The sequence below is a fragment of the Chenopodium quinoa genome, unplaced genomic scaffold, assembly GCF_001683475.1.
Source record: "Chenopodium quinoa cultivar QQ74 unplaced genomic scaffold, ASM168347v1, whole genome shotgun sequence".
Lineage (NCBI taxonomy): Eukaryota > Viridiplantae > Streptophyta > Magnoliopsida > Caryophyllales > Amaranthaceae > Chenopodium > Chenopodium quinoa.
Genome location: NW_018744537.1, coordinates 3073963 through 3093011, shown reverse-complemented (window position 1 = coordinate 3093011; position 19049 = coordinate 3073963). Strand labels below are relative to the sequence as shown.

At 34.3% G+C, this 19049-nt stretch overlaps 3 protein-coding genes across 4 annotated transcripts; 1 reads left to right on the top strand and 2 right to left on the bottom strand.

Moving 5' to 3' along the window:
* Nucleotides 1-21: 21 nt before the first annotated feature.
* Nucleotides 22-6308, top strand: LOC110698676 (probable polygalacturonase At1g80170). The gene is made up of 9 exons (XM_021876174.1): nucleotides 22-2185; nucleotides 3326-3454; nucleotides 3592-3762; nucleotides 3865-3885; nucleotides 4062-4269; nucleotides 4719-4797; nucleotides 4888-4999; nucleotides 5201-5317; nucleotides 5735-6308. Exons 1-9 carry the CDS (start codon nucleotides 1976-1978, stop codon nucleotides 6011-6013), a joined length of 1326 nt encoding a protein of 441 aa, XP_021731866.1. The 5' UTR covers nucleotides 22-1975; the 3' UTR covers nucleotides 6014-6308.
* Nucleotides 6309-6756: 448 nt separating this feature from the next.
* LOC110698674 (peptide deformylase 1A, chloroplastic) lies at nucleotides 6757-10281 on the bottom strand. 2 transcript variants are annotated; one of them, XM_021876171.1, is made up of 4 exons: nucleotides 9359-10281; nucleotides 8312-8401; nucleotides 8118-8185; nucleotides 6757-7207 (listed from the first exon to the last, which is right to left on the bottom strand). In XM_021876171.1, exons 1-4 carry the CDS (start codon nucleotides 9791-9793, stop codon nucleotides 6955-6957), a joined length of 846 nt encoding a protein of 281 aa, XP_021731863.1. In that variant the 5' UTR covers nucleotides 9794-10281; the 3' UTR covers nucleotides 6757-6954. The 2 variants fall into 2 exon arrangements, with proteins under 2 accessions (XP_021731863.1, XP_021731864.1); XM_021876172.1 differs by having other exon boundaries at nucleotides 9286-9360.
* Nucleotides 10282-12239: 1958 nt separating this feature from the next.
* On the bottom strand, nucleotides 12240-17367 carry LOC110698673 (N utilization substance protein B homolog). Its single transcript, XM_021876170.1, has 8 exons — nucleotides 17086-17367; nucleotides 16082-16511; nucleotides 15888-15964; nucleotides 15633-15767; nucleotides 13400-13454; nucleotides 13225-13312; nucleotides 12799-12897; nucleotides 12240-12719 (listed from the first exon to the last, which is right to left on the bottom strand). The coding sequence occupies exons 2-8, from the start codon at nucleotides 16462-16464 to the stop codon at nucleotides 12630-12632; spliced, it is 927 nt and encodes a 308-aa protein (XP_021731862.1). The 5' UTR covers nucleotides 16465-16511; nucleotides 17086-17367; the 3' UTR covers nucleotides 12240-12629.
* Nucleotides 17368-19049: the final 1682 nt, after the last annotated feature.

Genomic DNA, 19049 nt, shown 5'->3' with positions numbered 1-19049 from the left:
CTATTTTATTCCTTCTTACTTGCTTGATAATGTCATAATGATAATTGAGATTTTGTACATTTTTTAAAGCCGTAGTTCTCAAATCTAAATTTTCAAAAGATGCATTTGATGGGGTTCAATTAATCGACCATATATAGACAAAAAATTAATTAAGGATATAAATAGTTGGTCTTTCATTGTTCTATGAACAAATTCAATGAGTTGAAAAAAATAGTAGTACAACGATCAAGATAAATTGTGTGTTAAAAAGAGAAGATGAAAATGATTCCAAAAAAAAAAAAAAAAAATCAATTAGTTTGACGGATTGGATTATTATTTTAAGCTAATTAACTAATACAGAACTGTGCACTCCGTATTTCATCAACCTAAAAAACAACGTAGCACAACTCTTTCCCCTCAGACCTTCACTCTTAAAGTGTCTGACCTGTAGACAGTGGACCAAAAAACTGTGAGGATTGAAGTATGGACAGAGTTCTCATTATCTTAAAAAAAAAAAAAAAAAAAAAAAAAAACACAAGCTGCAGACTCCGTATTTTTATGGTTTTCCTGTACCGTAACTATAAGCAAGGGGAAAAAAAAATATATTAAGAAAAAGAGGCTATTTAAAAAAATAAATAAATAATACCTAGTTGTGCACATTTACTTTTTTTACTTGAATCATACTCCGTATAGCTAGTGATGTAGTGTTAGTAAACCATTGAAAAGTGCTATGAAAAAAGAGGTAATAGTAAACACATACTCCGTACAAAGTAATAAACAAAAGAAAATAAGATTTAAATTAATTAACGCAAGTTTTAGATTTTTTAGGTGTGATTGTCTTATACGATTACTAATTTATTGTGAAGATATCTAAATTTTATTACTTTCCTTTCACAATAAATGCAATATTTTTACTTCTTAACATAGTACATTTAATATTAATTTTAGACAATAACATATAAATTGATATATAGTATACAAAGACAAACGTTACATCTATTGTGAAACGGAGATAGTATTCCACTAATTATTCTAAAACTGACTTCTTAATCCGTATGAGACTTCTCAATGACTAACAAAAAAATAAAACTCTTAACCCTAAACAAAAAGAAGAACAAGAAAAACAAAAAAAATTATTTTCTATTATATAATAAAACTTCTAAAATTGAACGCAAATGCGATTGAAAGAGAAGCCTTTTATAATGACCTTATGATGTTGTAGTGGGAGGAGGAGATGACAAAGGATGAGATGATGAATTAGATGTTTTGGACTTCTTTTCTTCTTCTTCCACTAGTCTTTTCATGTCGCATGAAATTTTTGCAACACTTAATTCACATTTAGTATATTTTTGCTTTTCTTCTTCTCTCACCAGCCTTTTCATGTCGCATAAAATATTTGCAACACTCCATTCAAGTTCGGTATAATTTTGTTTATCAATAGTCGAATTCTTTTTATTCTCTTCCATCAAGGAGAAAAAAAAAACATACATCAACGAACTAATCTACCAAACAACAAAAGAAATTAATACAAAAAAATAAATTAATTAAGAGATATTTGGTCTTATATATATAGTAGTTGAAAAATCAAGTTTGAGTCATATTAGAATTATACTCTATATTAAACTTATTTGATTACTAACTTTAAAATCTTATTTTAGATTGGGATTAGTAGTTGTAAACTTGCAAATCTCCTAATATTAAATCTTTTTCGAATTGTTTTTATCTTTAATACATAAAATTCGATTAGAGAAAATTACATCCCGTAAAGATTTCGCTCGCTCAAATAAAGAAAAAAAATAAATCATCTCAAATCATTTGATTTGTTTTTAGGAAAAAAAAAAAAAAGTTTTTACGTCATTTGATTTGTTGTCGGCTTCAAATCTCAGAAAATAAAAATAAAAAGAACGAAAGTGACAGATACATCATTAGCAAGCTTCGTTAATTGTTTAGTATAATTTCGTGCTACAATTTATTTAATTATTTCCAAATTTGGCAAATGAAATTTCCCAATAATTTTAGAAATACTTATATATTGTTAGTTATTATAATTGTGTTCTTGGATTTTACAAGTTCAGTGGAATTTGAGTCTTTAATTGAGCTCCCACAATCTGGGTTTTCAAGAAACAGAACACCCAGAAAAGAAGGGTTTGTTCATCATGTTACTGCATATGGTGCTGTTGGTGATGGCCTTCATGATGATACTGAGGTATAATTATTCATACCCATTTAACCTTTTGTCAGAAAAATGTGAAATTTATGGATTTTACATTTTGTTTGCTTTATCTATTTGATTTTATCACCAATGTATCTGTTTTTATTGTTGCTGCTGCTGTTTTTTTTTTTTTTTTTTTTTTTTTTTTGGGTGGGGTGTGATGATTATATTGTTAGCATCAAGCCTACTAAATGAAGTGATACTGATGAATTTTAGGTAATTTTGGAAAATTAAAGAGTATGTCTATGTGCATTTTCGGGGATTCCAGAAGTCATCTTAGGAACTTAGGATTGTTCTTCCAATTGAATGTCTGAATGTCATATTGCAATAAGGAATGTGACTGTGGCTAAGTTACTCATATGCTCGTATTCGAGGAATGGGAGTCTACTGGGTTTAGAATAGCTTGATCTAAGGCTTGGATATGGGAGACTTTCCCTTTGTTCTTTTGTTAACTATGAAGTGTACTGTAGTACTGTATGTGCTATATGATATCATCTTTATATTGGAACAAGCAATCCAATAATCCTTGGCACTGTGGGCAGAGGGTAATTTTTTTGTTTACTAGGATTGAATGGGATAATGGACCAGATGAGAGCCTTAATATATGATAAAATGTTTACTAACGGCTCGCTGGGGAGAGTACTAAGAGAATTAATGAAGAAAATAGCATATTTGGGGGTGATCTATTACCAACTCCCTATGACATACACTTTTAGGTATATTTTGCCAAAATTTCACACTATCTTGTTAATTGTTATTGTTATCTTGTGACGTCATAGTCAAATGTGCCATAATGATATGTTATGGCGTTTTGTGGATTGTTGAATGTAGGAGAATCCTCTCCTTGGGGCTTTTCTTATCATTGACAAGAGTATGTCATAAAATGGATGATTTTTCAATAAAATTATATCATGTGTCATGTCCAGGAAGATAGAGCAACTGAAGTTATCTCTCGCTAGCTACTTGTTAGCATTTTTTGTGAATTGAGATTCCTGTTTTGGTATTCTTTCCATCTCCTTCGACAATCAGATTTTCAGTGGTGGTCTGGTGGAAATATGAAACTTTTCTTTGCCAATAGATACTTGGTCTGCTAAATCGATTGTCAGATACATCAAATGCGTTACCTCGTTGCAGGCTTTCAGAAAAGCATGGAAAGTGGCATGTTCTTCATCTCAGCGATCAACAGTAATAATTCCAGAGGGATTTACTTATTTGGTGCAGCCAATAAATTTTGCTGGGTGTCGAGCTGAGGTGACTCTAAGGGTACGTTGTGATGCTGTTTTCTGTTCTGTCTTTTCCAACTCAAGGATAGATTACCATTATGATTGTGGGAAACAAAGCCTTTTTTATTATTATTATTATTATTTTATTTTGAAGAATTTCACTTGTGTCTTCAACAGATACTTGGAGCAATTATTGCTCCTAAAGATCCTGCAGTATGGCTTGGTTTGAACCCTCGAAAATGGCTTTATTTTCATGGTGTAAAGAAACTAACTCTAGAAGGTGGGGGGACAATTAATGGTATGGGTGAGATATGGTGGGCTAGATCCTGTAAGACTAATAAGACAATGGTATGCTGTTCTTATGTCCATGAGCTTCTTTTCGGTCTTTTGAAATGTTGTTTAATGATGCATCTAATCTTCTTCATATCTTTGTCCTGTTGATTTTCGCAGCCTTGCCATCATGCTCCCACTGTAAGTTCTGCTACTTGCTCAAGCCATAAGTTTAGTTTCTTTTTGACACTCCTTGAATCATAAAATTAACTTGTACCTTGTGGCTCTTATAACTGTATGTGTACCTTGTGGATCTTATAGGTTACTTCTGAAGAAATTGATGTAGTTTTTGCAAGCTTAGATTAATCATGCTGCAGTCTGTTATTTTTCACAGGTGCAAGAAATTAAAAATTAAAAATATCAGTATTATTGACAGTCAACAAACACATCTGTCCTTTACCAATTGCCATAGCGTTGTGGTTGCTAACGTCACACTAACAGCACCAGCTGAAAGCCCCAATACTGATGGAATCCACATTAGTGCCTCTTCTGACGTGCAAATCATTGATAGTAATATTAGAACGGGTTAGCTACTTTTCTACTGGTGTTTTTACTGCTATCAAAATTTCTGTGTTAAAGTGATAGCTCCAAATTGGTATGCCCACATGAATACTTGGCTTCCAGTTAGTAAATACATGAATCTTAGTTTTTCGATGACCAACTGCTGATATGGTGGGTTTTTAGTTAGTACGCCTGAGTCATTTTGCTGGTTGGTCCATAATTGTGGCGAATCAAGGGATCACATGTTGCATTTAGTGTTTAATTTTGAGTTTGTAGACATATAAATAGGACCTTTAGATGAATAATTTGTGCCAAAAAAAAAAAAAAAAAAAAAAAAAAGGCAGTCCTTTAAGATAAGAAGGCCAATGCAAAACATCAACTGCGGCTTACATAATTTGTGTTGTTTTCTCATTCACCAAACTCCATTTCTGTGTGTTTCTGAGTTTTTCTGAAAGGTTCACATACTTGTGCAGGTGATGATTGTATTTCTTTTGTGAGCAATTCCTCAAGAGTCGTAATCACAGGTCTATTTTGTGGCCCAGGCTATGGCATAAAGGTACTGACAATACCATTTCTTGCTACGTTTTTTTGTTGTATCTCTTGTCTACCTCGAGAACTTGGCTCATTCTTTGCATTTTCCACTAGTATTGGAAGCTTGGGAAAACAGCATGAATGGGCAGAGGTGGATGATGTATTGGTTGATGGGGCGTACCTATCTAACACTCAGAATGGTGTAAGAATCAAAACCTGGCAGGTAATGGTTTATGTAATATAGATTTTAGCATGTTCACATACTACAGCAGCAATTATAATGAGTAGAAAATTCACAATGATAAAAATGATAGAAAAAAATAAAATTACTTCCATGGAGCAGGTAACCAAATAACCTTTGTATTCAACAAAAACAGCCCAGTGAAGATCCTGCCACAGTAATGAGAGATGTCATTTGTGACAGGGAGGTGCTGGGTATGTGACAAGGATTACTTTCCGAAATGTGTGGATGGAAAATGTCTCTAATCCGATTATAATTGATCAATACTATTGTGATTCTCCAAAGCCATGTAAAAAGCAGGTATTACATATACTGCTTATAATTTTGCAAATTTTGTTCCTTGACATATAAAGTGGGGTTCCTGTCAGGAATAAGGTTGTTTTAGGTTTATTCTAATACACGCTCTTCATATCTTTTCATTTCCGTGTAGTGCGTAATATAAGTTTAATTCAGATATATATTGAGGAGATTGAGTTGGTTTACTGGGACACATCAACATATGCATATGAGAGTCAGCCTGCTTTTTGATCCCCCTATTTTTTTTCTCCACTAACTTGCCTCCCTCAGATGTTAGCAAATATAAGCATAAAACAATATTCTCGTGTTTTTCCTCTATGCCCAAAATCCTCAACCTTATGTCAGTTAATACAAAACAGTGCAATTAGTTTCCCACTGGCTTGACTCGAGTAATTGGAGTATCATTTCATTTACCTGCAGACATCAGCAGTACATATTGGTAAAATATCATTTGTGGGCATCAAGGGAACATCAAGGTCAGAGGAAGCAATAAGATTTGCTTGCAGCGATAGCAGTCCTTGCCAAGGGTTGTATTTGAAGGACATCCAGCTCATAAGTTACACAGGAATCACAACAGCATTTTGTTGGCAAGCCCAAGGTTTGAGTTCTGGGTTTGTGTATCCTTCCCCTTGCTTTCCAACCAGCAGAAGCATGATCAAGCAAAAACCAACTGTCAACGCCCTTCAGTATTCAAGTTGATCATGAAAAATCATCTTCTTATGTCAAATTATGAGATCTTGATGATATGACACGGGATGGCTACTTCTGCAATGTCATGACTCATGGGCTCTTTCCCCTATAAGACATTGCGGACTGCTTATCATCGCTGCTTTAAAAATTTGGTGGATTGAATTGTTGTACTTACCTTGTGTAGATATACGTGCCTGAACATAGTAGTAGTCTACTCCGAATATATGTACTGTATAAATAGAACATTGAGATGCAATTTTGAAGGCTCTCTATGTCTCATGGCTGCAAGTACTTGTCTCCTAAAGTAGTTGATCAAATACACAAGCCCCAATATCAATTCCCTTCAATTTTTGCCCTTGCTTTCTTCTCATGGGAATTTTTTTGACATTAACTTAGCGCGCAACAAAAGTGAACTATAAATCAATTATATTATTTAGAAAGGAAATTTTAAGCCTGTAAATCAATAATTTTGCTTTGAATTCTATTATTATATCATAAATATTTTTGAGTTTTTTGAAGAGAGAAAGGTCATTTTGAGACTTCATGAGAATTTCCCCACAAGTTTTGGATACAGAAAACAGGACTTTCATGAGATTTTCCAGTTTTCCACGCATCAAAGGAAGTCACTAGGGATTTGAAAGGAGGTCAAATATAAACCAACCAATTAACCTAAACATTCAAAGATTTCAAACACCAACCAAAATTATCATTCAAACTGATGTAATCTTGTCAAAAGGAAGAGAAAAATGTAATAAGACTAATACTCCTATCCAAGTACCTTTGGAATAAATAACTTGTAAAAAGTAGAGCCTCTCACAGAGATCTTTCTCACTAAAATATAGCATGTAATCAATATGAAAATAATCAAAATGAATGCTGGTTCCCCTTGGAAATTGTCAAGCTAATTTCACCAATGTAATTGGTGTAAATATCCTCCATCGGCTAATCTATCAAGATGAAATCTTGCGTGCTCCAAGCTTTGGACAGCCAACTGCAAGAGGTAAATCTAAGTTTTCAACAGTTCTGAATGTCCTTGGCATCATCTTGTCAACATAAAGGGTACCCTCCAAATGGTCACACTCATGCTGAAGAATGCGTGCCTGCCATCCTGATGCGTCCACTTTTATAGGCTGCCCATATTGATCCAGTCCCTTGACTTCAACATCAAGATATCGCTCCACAACCGCTCTATACCCATCGACACTGTAAATCATCAACACTTTTAGATTCAGAATATTTAAGTATCATGAGTTTTGGCACACCATTTAACAGGAAGAACAATGTCAAATTTGAAAACATAATTGTTATAGCAAAAATTAGGGCAGCATGCCAACACCATTCCAACCTATGCTACAGCTAAAAACATACTTCCTCTATTCTTTTTTACTTGACCTGTTTATTTTATCACGCTTGTCAATGCAAAACTTTAATGATCAATAACTTTAATTTTCCATAAAAAAATATTATAAAAATTGTATACTATAATAGTACTTATTGAGACGAATTCAAAAATATCCCACATGAATATGTTTTTCCTTACATATTATTCACAAAAGACAGTCAAAGGAGGGGTGGTGAATAGTATAAAAGTCAAAGCGGGTCAAGTAAAAAAGAACGGAGGAAGTACTATGTTATGTCACAGGTAGTTTCGTTTGAATAATGGCCTATGCTTGAGGCAGGTCTCACTCCGCCTGGATTGTTTTTGAACAAATGGCCTACGCTTCAACACTATCCTGGATTGTATTTGAACTTCAGAAATAAGAAAGATATTTGAGCTCTCCATTCTTTCGTCATCCTCCTTCAATGTTTTGAAAGGGGAATTACAAAGGTGGTAATATCACAGAGCGTATGTTGAAAAAAAGGGGTATACTAGATCTTCTTCCTAAGACCCTCATATAGCAAAGAATCACTTTAGTACGGTGTAAACACAAAATGGATACCTTCACAACAAAAACAGCTACTATGTCGCTAAATATAGCAGTAATAGGCCTAATAGCACATATCTTGTCAAGTTGTGATACATGAGTTGCAAGAGACCATTTGGTGGAAACGATCCTATTCTATCATCACAGATACTCAGGCTGAAAATATTAATGAAGGAAATGCCTCATACCTCAGGCAGCCTTCAAAGAAAAGTGCCGTTCTGTTGCTCTTCTTTTTCAATACTGGATTCACAATAACCTGCCTCAAATCTAATAGCTTGTCAATATATAGATAGAACTTTGCACTTTCTAGAATTTAGAAGAAACAAAAACCAAAAGGAAAAACCATTACAACTGTTTAGAATGTTCTTGTCGTCTATCATACCAGAAGATCAAATGGGCGTCTATCTTGTGCTTTGATCTCTTCTTTTGGCGCGTAACTGATGAACTCTTTTGTATCTTCCAAAACAATAATCTACACAAAAATGAAAAACTAAGCTCATATTTGGCTTGCACCTAGTTATTGAATAGTCGGGTCGAGCTATTACAAAAGAAAAACAGCTTATTGTTATTTGCCAAACAACCATTCCATATCACAAGCACTATACTTCTCATGTCAAAAAAATGATCTTGCTTTTACTCAAATTGCTTGCACTCAAAAGGAAATTGAATGTCCTTGTTTATTATTGACTCCTCTAGAATATCAGCTTTCATACAGTTCACACTGTTAGGAAAGCAAAAATTTTGTTTTCCAAGTTCACAAATGGTCAGAACTGTATTCTTTCAAAATTCAACGCGTAGTCATCAAAAATTCAATAAAGTGTAACAAATTAACATTGGTACATACTTCGTATATCCTTAACACATTATTCTGATTTGGCACCTCCAAAACCTTTAATATCATTTTATATGATGAAAATAAGACATTAGACAAAGTTCCATGAGGTCCAAATGTCCGCAATTTTACCACTAACGAGCAAAACTAGTGGAAACATTACGTTAGTACACGGTAAATCACTTTGGCACTAATACTGGACAAGGCTTACTGAGGCCAAATATACGCAACCTAACCCCTAACAAGACTACTATATGAAACATTGGTTCCAAAAGGACTAAAATAACACACAATTATCGGAAACTGATTGAGGCACACCAAAATATTGATTTTGGCACACGCATTGTGAGAGCACAATCATTTCCCACAAATGCCACAATCATCAACTTATCAAGCAAAACTTAGTTGGCTAAAGTCTGCAACACTTGTGATTAATCAAACTACGTCTACATTATATCCTTTGACTCTCAGTACACCAAATAAAACATAAAATCAAAATCAAACAATCGAAATGAAAATACTACCTCCATTTTATATTTTTTGCGACTTTGGGTACCGGAGGTAGTAAAAATAATCAACAAGAAGTCAAGAATCAACCTTTAAAGGGATACCAATTTGGGGAGCAGCAAGTCCAACACCAGGAGCAACCCTCATAACCTTAATCATATCATCAATTATCTTCTGAATTTTCTCAGACCCGATTTCATTCGGGTCAACTTCTCGGGCCGGTTCATGAAGAACCGGGTCACCCGCTTTAACCAAGTCGGGCAACTTCTGCTGGTTTTTTTCCCGAAGACCCAGTAACCAACCTGCCCGAGTTGTTAATGGGGAAGGTGAAGAAGAAGAAGAATTGAGGGGTTTTGTACTGAAAAACCGGGTCGTTTTGAGCGGGTTTGGGCAAATGGGTAAGGGGTTTGAAGTGGGTAATTGGCAAAATTGGAGATGGAAAAAAGGGGTAATGAGAGATTTGGAGTTAGGGTTTATGGAGGAGAGAGAAAGAAGGCGGTTGGAAAAGCGGGGTAAAACCTCCATTGTTATGGGTGGCTACGGTTGCTTTCTTACTGGAGCTTAGAAGAAGTGAGAAGGAAGATGTTTATTTTATGCTCTGTTTTCGATTGGGTGTAAGTGAGGTATCCGATTTTCGAGAGGACATTAGACTGAGGTGGCATAGAAAAACGAAGAGCTGGTGCTGTGTGTTTAACCCGGGAATGTACCAATAAGCTTATCGGAAAAACCTGGGCTGTGTAGAGTGCGGTCTAGACCGCACCAAACCGCAAACTAAACTATAATTTTGCGGTTTAGTGCGGTTTGTGGTTTGGAAATTGCGGTGCGGTTTTCAAATTTGATCAAATTGCGGTTTTGCGGTTTGGTGCGGTTTTAAAAAAATTTCAAACCAAACCGCATTTTAATGAATTAGTGAAAATAATTGTATTGTAATTCAAGACATCAGCCATTATGTTGATGTAGGATGCAAGTATTTTATGTTGTGTGTTAGATATTAAACATTATTAGTTTATTTTGATGTTGGATGTAAGTAGGACTTTGGACTTTACTAGAATTGTTAATCACTTTTGAAGGTGGACAAGTTTTGTTTCTTCTTAGAGACTTAGAGTTAATATGACATAATATTTGAGTATAAGTTAATTAAGAATTAAAAAAATGAGTTTTAATATTTGCATATTAACTTTATAATCACAAAATAAACTACTTTTTTTAATCTTATTTGTGAGGTAAAAAAAATTGTGGAAAAATCGCAAACCGCACCGCACCAAACCGTATTTTGCATTGCGGTTTGGTGCGGTTTGAAAAAATCACAATCCGCAATTTTGCGGTTTGGTGTGGTTTGAGATCCAAACCGCACCGTGCACAGCCTTAGGAAAAACTATGAGTCGCGGAGCTGGACTTATTTGAATTCAACTTTTCCGAACTTATTTGATGTTTAACGTCCGTTAGTCATTAATGGTATGTTGTGACATTTACCAAAAACTTAGTGGTATTTGGTGTATTAGAAAATTTTGTGTGGTATATGGTGAATTTTGGAAAAATTCAGTGGTATTTCATGAAAAATCCATTATATTTATTATTTTGGATTATTGTAACTTTTCTCCTTTTGAGAGGAATTTTCTTTGTAAAATCGTCAAAGAACCAATGATTTTTTGTGCACAATACTTCATATTGAAATAAAGAAAAAGTGCTATTGTCAAAAAAAAAAAAAAAGAAATAAAGAAAAAGTATTACCACTCTCAATGGTGAGCAAAAAAATGTCCACCCACTTTCTCTCTCAACAAATCTGTTTTGCCCATGGGCAAATTTTTTTCACAATTTCTCTCCCAATGGTGAGCAAAAAAAATGCTTGTCCACTACTCTTTCTCTCTTACTTTTTCAATACCCCACCATTACTTTTTCTCTCCTACACAACACTTCTTTATTTATTAATTTCATTTATATTTTAACAATATTACTCCAAATAAATAAAAACTAGTCTAAATTTGTGTAACTTATTTTTTTTTTATTTGTGTCGTTTTTATCGTTAAAATAAAGAATATGGAGGATTTATGGTATTTCTAAAATTATACCAAAATATACCAAAATGCATGTCTATTTATAGAAAATTAAATTTTATGACCGTTGGTAATTTTAATTTTTTTTTAATAAATATTTATTTCACAATTTGCATTACAAAAAATATAACCATTGCAAATTGTGGGGCCCACCAGAGCACTATTCTTCCTTAAATTTGCCCAAGTCTTAGGCATTTTTAGAAATGCTCATGAGTATATTTTTGCATTTCTTCATTTGATCACCATTGTAATGCATGAGCATATTTTTTGCCTACCCAAAATACCCATGAGCATATTTTTTGATCACCATTGGGAGTGCTCTAAGAAATTTTACTGTTGAACAACATTTCTATAAGTAACAATAATGTATCACTTGTAGCAATATATTCTAGAAAAAATGAACAAAATGTTAAAAGGGGCGTTAAAAAACAGCAGCATTCAAATAAACTATTTAATCAGTCTGTTATCAATCTGTGGAACGGAGGGAGCAATTCAAGGTGACGCTTAGCAACATACTGATAAAATAAAGATCAACATGGACCTAGGGTACCTTCTTACCATCCCTTTGGCTCTGAGCATAAGATACATGAAAAAGATAAAACTACGGAGCATCAATTTCCGGACTTCCAGAAGTTTTACAGCAACCAGCCTATGCTATCTGCTTATTCTCTGACGACTTGTATCGTTTACAATAACAATCCATTGGCAAACTACCATTGGCTCAGCTTCATCCACATCATGACCACCTACCAAGCTATCATCATACTACAAACTGCCCCAACAACGTCCCCATCATCGTCATAGACTGCCAAGCCAAGCCCAAACCTCATAACCCATTTTTGCTGCAAACCTCACCGATACATGCCCTATACACATTGACATCAACAGACTGATGGTGCCAAACTATCTCACTTAGGTGAAAAGGAAACATGTTAATTTCATTTACTCAATAATAGCACATTAAAGTGTTTATGGACAACAGCGAATCATGGTCACCCTTTTCAAAAACCGATGGATTGGGCTAGTTGAAAATTCTCTGGATTCTGCACTACATTACTACAGCACTACTATATAATTTTTTATTTTTTTTTTTTTCCTAGACATTGTGGGAAGTTCAGTTACATTCTGCAAAGGAAAGAACAACAAATAAAGCCTTGAAGAGCACAAAATGCTATATGGAGAAAACCCAAAACAATCAGCTATACAAGTTCCTTCCACGAGCAGTGTCTAACTTTCATCAGAAGGTGGGAGGAATTATACCCTCTTCTGAAAATTACTATATGCATCTTGTTCATGAATTGCACTTTTCATGATTGTTCTTGGACAAAGGTTCTCAAACAGCCATTTATTATGCGAGGTGCTGAACCATCACAAAACCGTTTTGCAAGATCCACAGCCTTCAAGTGCAGAAAAATATCTATGATAAGTATCATCTATTTGAAATTGGCACGTTCCCATAAATCAAGAATAAGATACCTCATTGATAACAATTTGATGTCGTGTTCCAACTGCAGATATTTCGGACATTGCTAAATGAAGAATTGAGAACTCCAAAATTCTTCCAGCTGGCTCATTCTAGTGATTGAGCATTCAAAATGACAGCATGAGTTTGCAAAAAAAAAAATTAGACACAGTTTCTAATAAACAAACACTTACATTATTTACAGGTTCAAATAAACAGTCATGACTTTGCAATATTAGTCATAGTAATGGTATGAAATGTAATACATAGTGGTCATAGAGTAGTTAATGAGTTAAGAATCCCCCACCCCCCCCCCCCCCACCCTCCCAAAAAAAAAAAAAAGAAGCACGAGTAATAAAAACACAAATGTACTAACAGAAAAATTTTCACAGCCTCAACTCTAAGAATCATACGAGAGAAATAATGAGTGTAAAGCAGACCTTCCAATTTGATGGTGCTACTTTATCAATCACGAGGACATGGTTATCCCAATTATCCACCACTGCACCTAATAGTTTCTTCGTGAATCTACAGTGGATAAAAAGCATTAACTTGTATTAGCACACAGTGAGAGTACAATATCAAAGTCACACTATAGAGAAATAGAATTCTTGCCTCAGAAGCAGTTTGCTATATACCAACCTCAGAGGAGCTGATAGAACTTCTGCTTCTGTAATAAAAGTTATGATCAGATATAACTCGAATTTCTAAGAGAACCACTGTAACAAGAAAGTAAGAAGGATGATGCATATTAGGACACAGAGAGAACTGGAATTCAGCAATTTACAAGCTCATACATGAACGACCACAAATTTCCAGATATATGAACTAATCAGAATTCAGAAACATGTGAAGCAAATCAGGTTAAAACTTGAAATGGTAATAGCCATTTCACGCAAAGACATACTTTGTATAATAATTTTAATCGGAATAGTATTGCTCCATTTCCGTTGAAATAGAACCTCATGTTAAAGGCCTTAAAGGGTGATTATGATCCCAAAATCAGCACTATGTAAAGTTCAGCATATCTCTCCAACCCCACATGGAATAAAAGAAAATCTGTATTCGCAAGGAACCAGGACAGCACAACGACGCATAAAAGAAAATTGCACATCTCCACTTAAAACTAGATTGAAAAATCCTCAGCTTCCAAGCAGTCTAGGGTCAACATTGGTCAAATCTCGAACTATAAACACCACAAAAAGGCCATTTTGAAAGATAATAAGAAGTCTAGGGTCCACAGTGATCATTCACGTTGCCCAATAGTTTCAGTGTCTGACATTCAAAACAACTTGATCTTGGCATGGACCATAAGCCATGAGCTTGAAGGCTTGGAGTTAAATTTGAAAATCGATAGAAAATCTTGGTAAGCTGAAGAGAGGGTCCTTTACTTAACTGAAAATAGTTTAAAATCGTCATAGAGTAAATATTGGCAATTTGCAGGCATCTCTTGTGATGTCATATACAGATTACTAGGATAATTAAATAGTGACATACTGACATCCCTTTTTCCAATACTAGTATTACATAGCAAGTCCCTGGTCTAAGACATATCTAGAAGAGCTGGAATAAGTAAAATACTACAGTTTAGCAGCCATTAAACAGATTCACTCTAATAGGAATCAACTACTCCAAAAGAATATTGTCTTCACTACTTTTTTGTGCTACAAACTACTACAAGGTATGACGCCCATAATGAGTTGTGCTATGTGGTACAAAACCAAGAAGCCTTTCATAGGCACAGCTTTAAGCTTTGACTGACTATACGAGATTAGACAAGATGAGCTCAAAACAAAAGGGTTCTCTCTGTACTTTGCTGAAGAAAATGCTGGATTGCTTTTTTGCCTTTTTGGCAAAGATCTACTGACTCAACAATTTAAACTACTAAGAGACAGGAAAATCAGCTAAATTGCATGAAATTGTAATGAGACATTGCAATAAACTAAACCAAAACAGTTCATTCAAGCGTCTTTGCTTCTTAAAATAAAGTAGATAGCAGTCTCATTTTAGAAGTATTCATTTAAGCTCCCATGGATATATCCTTTGTGTTATTTCAAGAGTATGGTGCACGAGGCTGCATACATCCTATCCCCACCCCCTCAAAACCTGGGAAAGAGCCTTTCTAGAGGTACTTGTATAACATTAATTCATTGGATGGACTGATGGAGTCCTTTACTGCAATTAAGACCAGGTTTATTGCAGAAGCTGTAGGTCTTCCATGGAAAGCAAGAAACATAATTATTTAAAGGTATTTCTGCTAAAATCAGTACAGAGTTTTAGGACTCGGCATGGATTTCTACATGATCTGGAAGTAATAATGTTCATGAATTCTAATAAGAATAAGGGATAAGGGAGCTGAAAACTGTGCCATCTTGTAAAGTAAAAAATAAAAAAAATAAAAAAAAAATAAAAATAAATAAATAAAAAAAAATAAAAAATTATTTGCCTACCATTTTTACTCTTACAATCTACAAAGCTAGTAGCTGGCCAAGCCCAATACTAGACAAGTACCACAAGAAGGCATGTATGGTGGATTAGCAGTGTAACTCATAACTTGTACATATGAGGTGTCAAATTTTCTAGCCAATTTCCAATGTAGATGTGCTACTTACTAACTAGGGAAACAAAAGTTAACACATGAGTGATAATTTCATTTTTTTTATGCATATGCTCTGCAATGATATGGAAAATGAGATATTATGATCCAAAAATTAAGCAAGTAGACAACATACCATATTACTGAAGGATGAACTAATGACATAGTCAGAAATCTAGAAACAGTAATGGCATCTGCTGAGAGCGTTCAACAATACTAAAGATACAAAATAAAAGCAAAGGCACAAATTACCAATAGCTGATTCTGCTTCAAGTTCACTGAGATGTTGGTCAGCTTCCTCAACGGAGGAGGTGATAACAGGGGGTCCTCCAAACCTTGTGTGATCATATTGAAGTAAGGAGTTCTTGTTGAAGACGTACCTAGATTCTAATTTGTAGTGACATAGCAGTTAATGATAACACACAGCTTTCCTCCAACCGTCCAAAAGAGAAGAGGTTGGAATTAGAATATTAGAGCAAGAATTTTCAAGAAACAAGCAAAAGTTACCTCTAGGGGCATTCATTCGCTTCTCAAACAAACGAACTGGATTATGCCCATCTAAACATGAAGCATATACAATCAACCTGCCCATTTTCATATTCAAAACAAATCAAATTGATTCGAAAAACCTAGTAAAATGATCTAGATTGTTGCCAAAAAAAAAAAAAAAAAGAGGAAAGAAATGCTTAAAATTACTGTACAAGGCAAGCTCCCGAGCAGCTCTTGGACTGCAAAACCTTCCATTCTTATCCATTCTGGGCAATGTATATGTGTCATCATTTTTACCACTTGCCAAAGATGATGATGAAGTATCAATTTCCTTTACGGTAACCGGTCCAGCCCCAGACACCAAGTGCTGGCTTTTAACTTCTCTTCTCAACCAGGGTTTCAGGTTCTTAGGATGGCAAATGTTACTGCCTGCACTGCTGCTAATTGAACTAGAACTCGAACTAAAACTAAAGCGAGAAAGGGAAGTTTGTCGGTGAGGCCAAAAAGATATTGAAGGATGCTGATTAAGACTAGACTGAAATTTTGAGCTACTTATGCTACTGCATTGACTCAATACCAAGGGTCCTCCCTCCATCCTCCTCTTCAAATTACAGCGGTCCTTTGTTCCGTTTGATGTTCAACCTATCACAAAACATAGTTTGTCCTTACACATAGTACAAACATTAGTTAAAATTGTGGAGGGTTTGCTTATTTCAGCAAACACCAATAACTTCAATTTGTGTTGCCCCCTTTTTTGGTGTTAAATTTTCATTCATAAACCCCTCCTCCATAACTAAACAATTAGGCCAAAGAACAACAATTTGAAGGGTAAAGGAGCAATTTGTCCATTATACACTCGGGTGTACCATACCACATGGGGTTACATCACCATATGCAATTCACAAGCAATCACCATGAAGTCATGAACACAACAAAATTAAACTAACAAAATGAGGTTGCTAATTATAGATATAAACAAATAACTACCAATTAAATTATGCAATTGATTCAGTTAATATGCAGCATAAGTAACCAATATTCATTTTTCCAACAATTTACTCAATTCATGAATCATGGGTACTTTTTTCATCTTGTTTTTCTGCTGCATTATCCTAATTGGGGAAAGAAACAGGGGAGAAGGGAACATTATAAAGATAACACAACAATCAAAAGCTAACCAATACAAAGATTGAAGGAAGAGAGGGGAGTAACTAACCAAGGTGACAGAGAAAGTAGTGAAGCGGCGGTGAAAGTGAGACTGTCGCCGGCGTCGGAGACGGTGGGAATTGGGAGTGAAGGAAGGAGCAGGAAGCGAAGGGAGTTGTGTAGTCGTGTGTCTCGTCTTATCTGTTAAAGCGGCATCCCCCGGTTATAATATCCAAACTTTTTTTTCCTTAAAAGATTGCTCTATGTAAATATTTAAGTTACACTTTTAAAAGTTTTTTTTTTTTTTTTTTTTACAATAGCAAAGCAAAGCAGAAAAAAACTACATTATTGCATTTTTAAAAAAAAAAAAAGTTTTCACCATCAATTCTCATGATTTAAACAATTTTTTTTTAAATAATTACATTATTGCATTATTTGGACAGTTACAATGTTTACATACGAATAGCATTGTCAATTTGGTTTGACGGCCAGGTTTTGGTTCCAGTTGAAACAATTTTGGTTCTAGTTAAAACAAGTTCATTTGGTTGGTGCATCAGTTTTAAACGAGTTTTGTCGGGCTATAGCAAGTTTGAATTTATATCGAGCCGCAATTAAACACATCAGTTCGTTTCCGGTGTTGGGGTTATATAGATCTTTATCGATTCTATGTCATGCTATGTTTCAAGTTTTGTTATGTAACTTATGTTCATCTTAGTCTATTATACTGTAGAAATTTATAAGGTACTCATAGTATTTTTTCATTATATTATTACATTATTATTAATTGTTTTAGAAATCGTGTCATAATAGTTGTGAACGGGTAATAACATGTTCTAAATAATTCAATTTAAACGGTTTGCTGTTTGTATATGGTCCGGTTTAAATGGTTTGTATGGGTTGCGTTATGATGTGCTTTGGTTTAAACAATTTTTTACCGGATTAAAGCGTATTCAATTCGGTCAACAAAGGCTTAAAGCGTATTCAGTTCGGTTTTAGTTTCAGGTTTTTAGTTTCATCAGGTCGGATTCGAACAATTATGTTCGTTATCGAGATATTGTGCTTATATAGTTTAACATTAACCGAATCCATGTATCGGTTCGGTTTTGCATTGAATAAAGCTGTTCGGGTCTGTTTTTGGTCGCAGATAATCGATTTTTAACATGTTCGATTCTCAGAGTTTCAGGTCAGTAGTGGACAGTTTAACAACTTGATTTAAAAATTGAGAATGCTACATTGCTACTCCCTCCGTTTTTAAATATTTGCTCTACTTTCCATTTCCGACTGTTTTTAAATACTTGCTCCATTTCCTTATTTGGAAAGCTTTTACAATATTCAATTCATTTCTCTCAACTAGTGGACCCAACATAAATCATATTTTATAAATTTCATATTCTCTCTTCCAACTCTCTTACCTTCTTTTGTTTTTTATAATTTTTTTATTCTTCCACCTACTCCACTACCTCGATATTTTATTACTTTCTCCAATTTCTCCTAAAACTCCGCGCATGGAGAAATGAAGCAAATATTTAAAAACGGAGGGAGTACATATGAACGAAGTCATATTTTTGTGTTGTATACATAAGGAGGAAAAAAATAGTCATTTTTAGTTCAATCATTATAAACACCATATTAAATTTGCTTGCGAAATATATCAAAAAATGAGGTTATTTTTTCTACTTTATATTAATAGGTTTTTATTACATATTATGAATAAAATATATATTATATTTAGTTCACTTCGTTTAAAAACAACATACTACCTCAATTTTTTTTTAGTTGACACGTTTTGACTTAAGCACTATTCATACACTCCCTTTTGAACGTGTTTTGTGTTTTATACGTAATGAAAAATATAGTCACGTGAGATTTTGTTAGATTCGTCACGATATATATTTTCAAAATATCAAATTTTCATAATGATTGCTTATCGGTAATTAAAGATATGAATGACTACTGAACGCATTGACAACCGTGACTAAAGAAACATGTCAACTAAAAAGAAACGGAAGAATTATTAATAAAATACACATTATA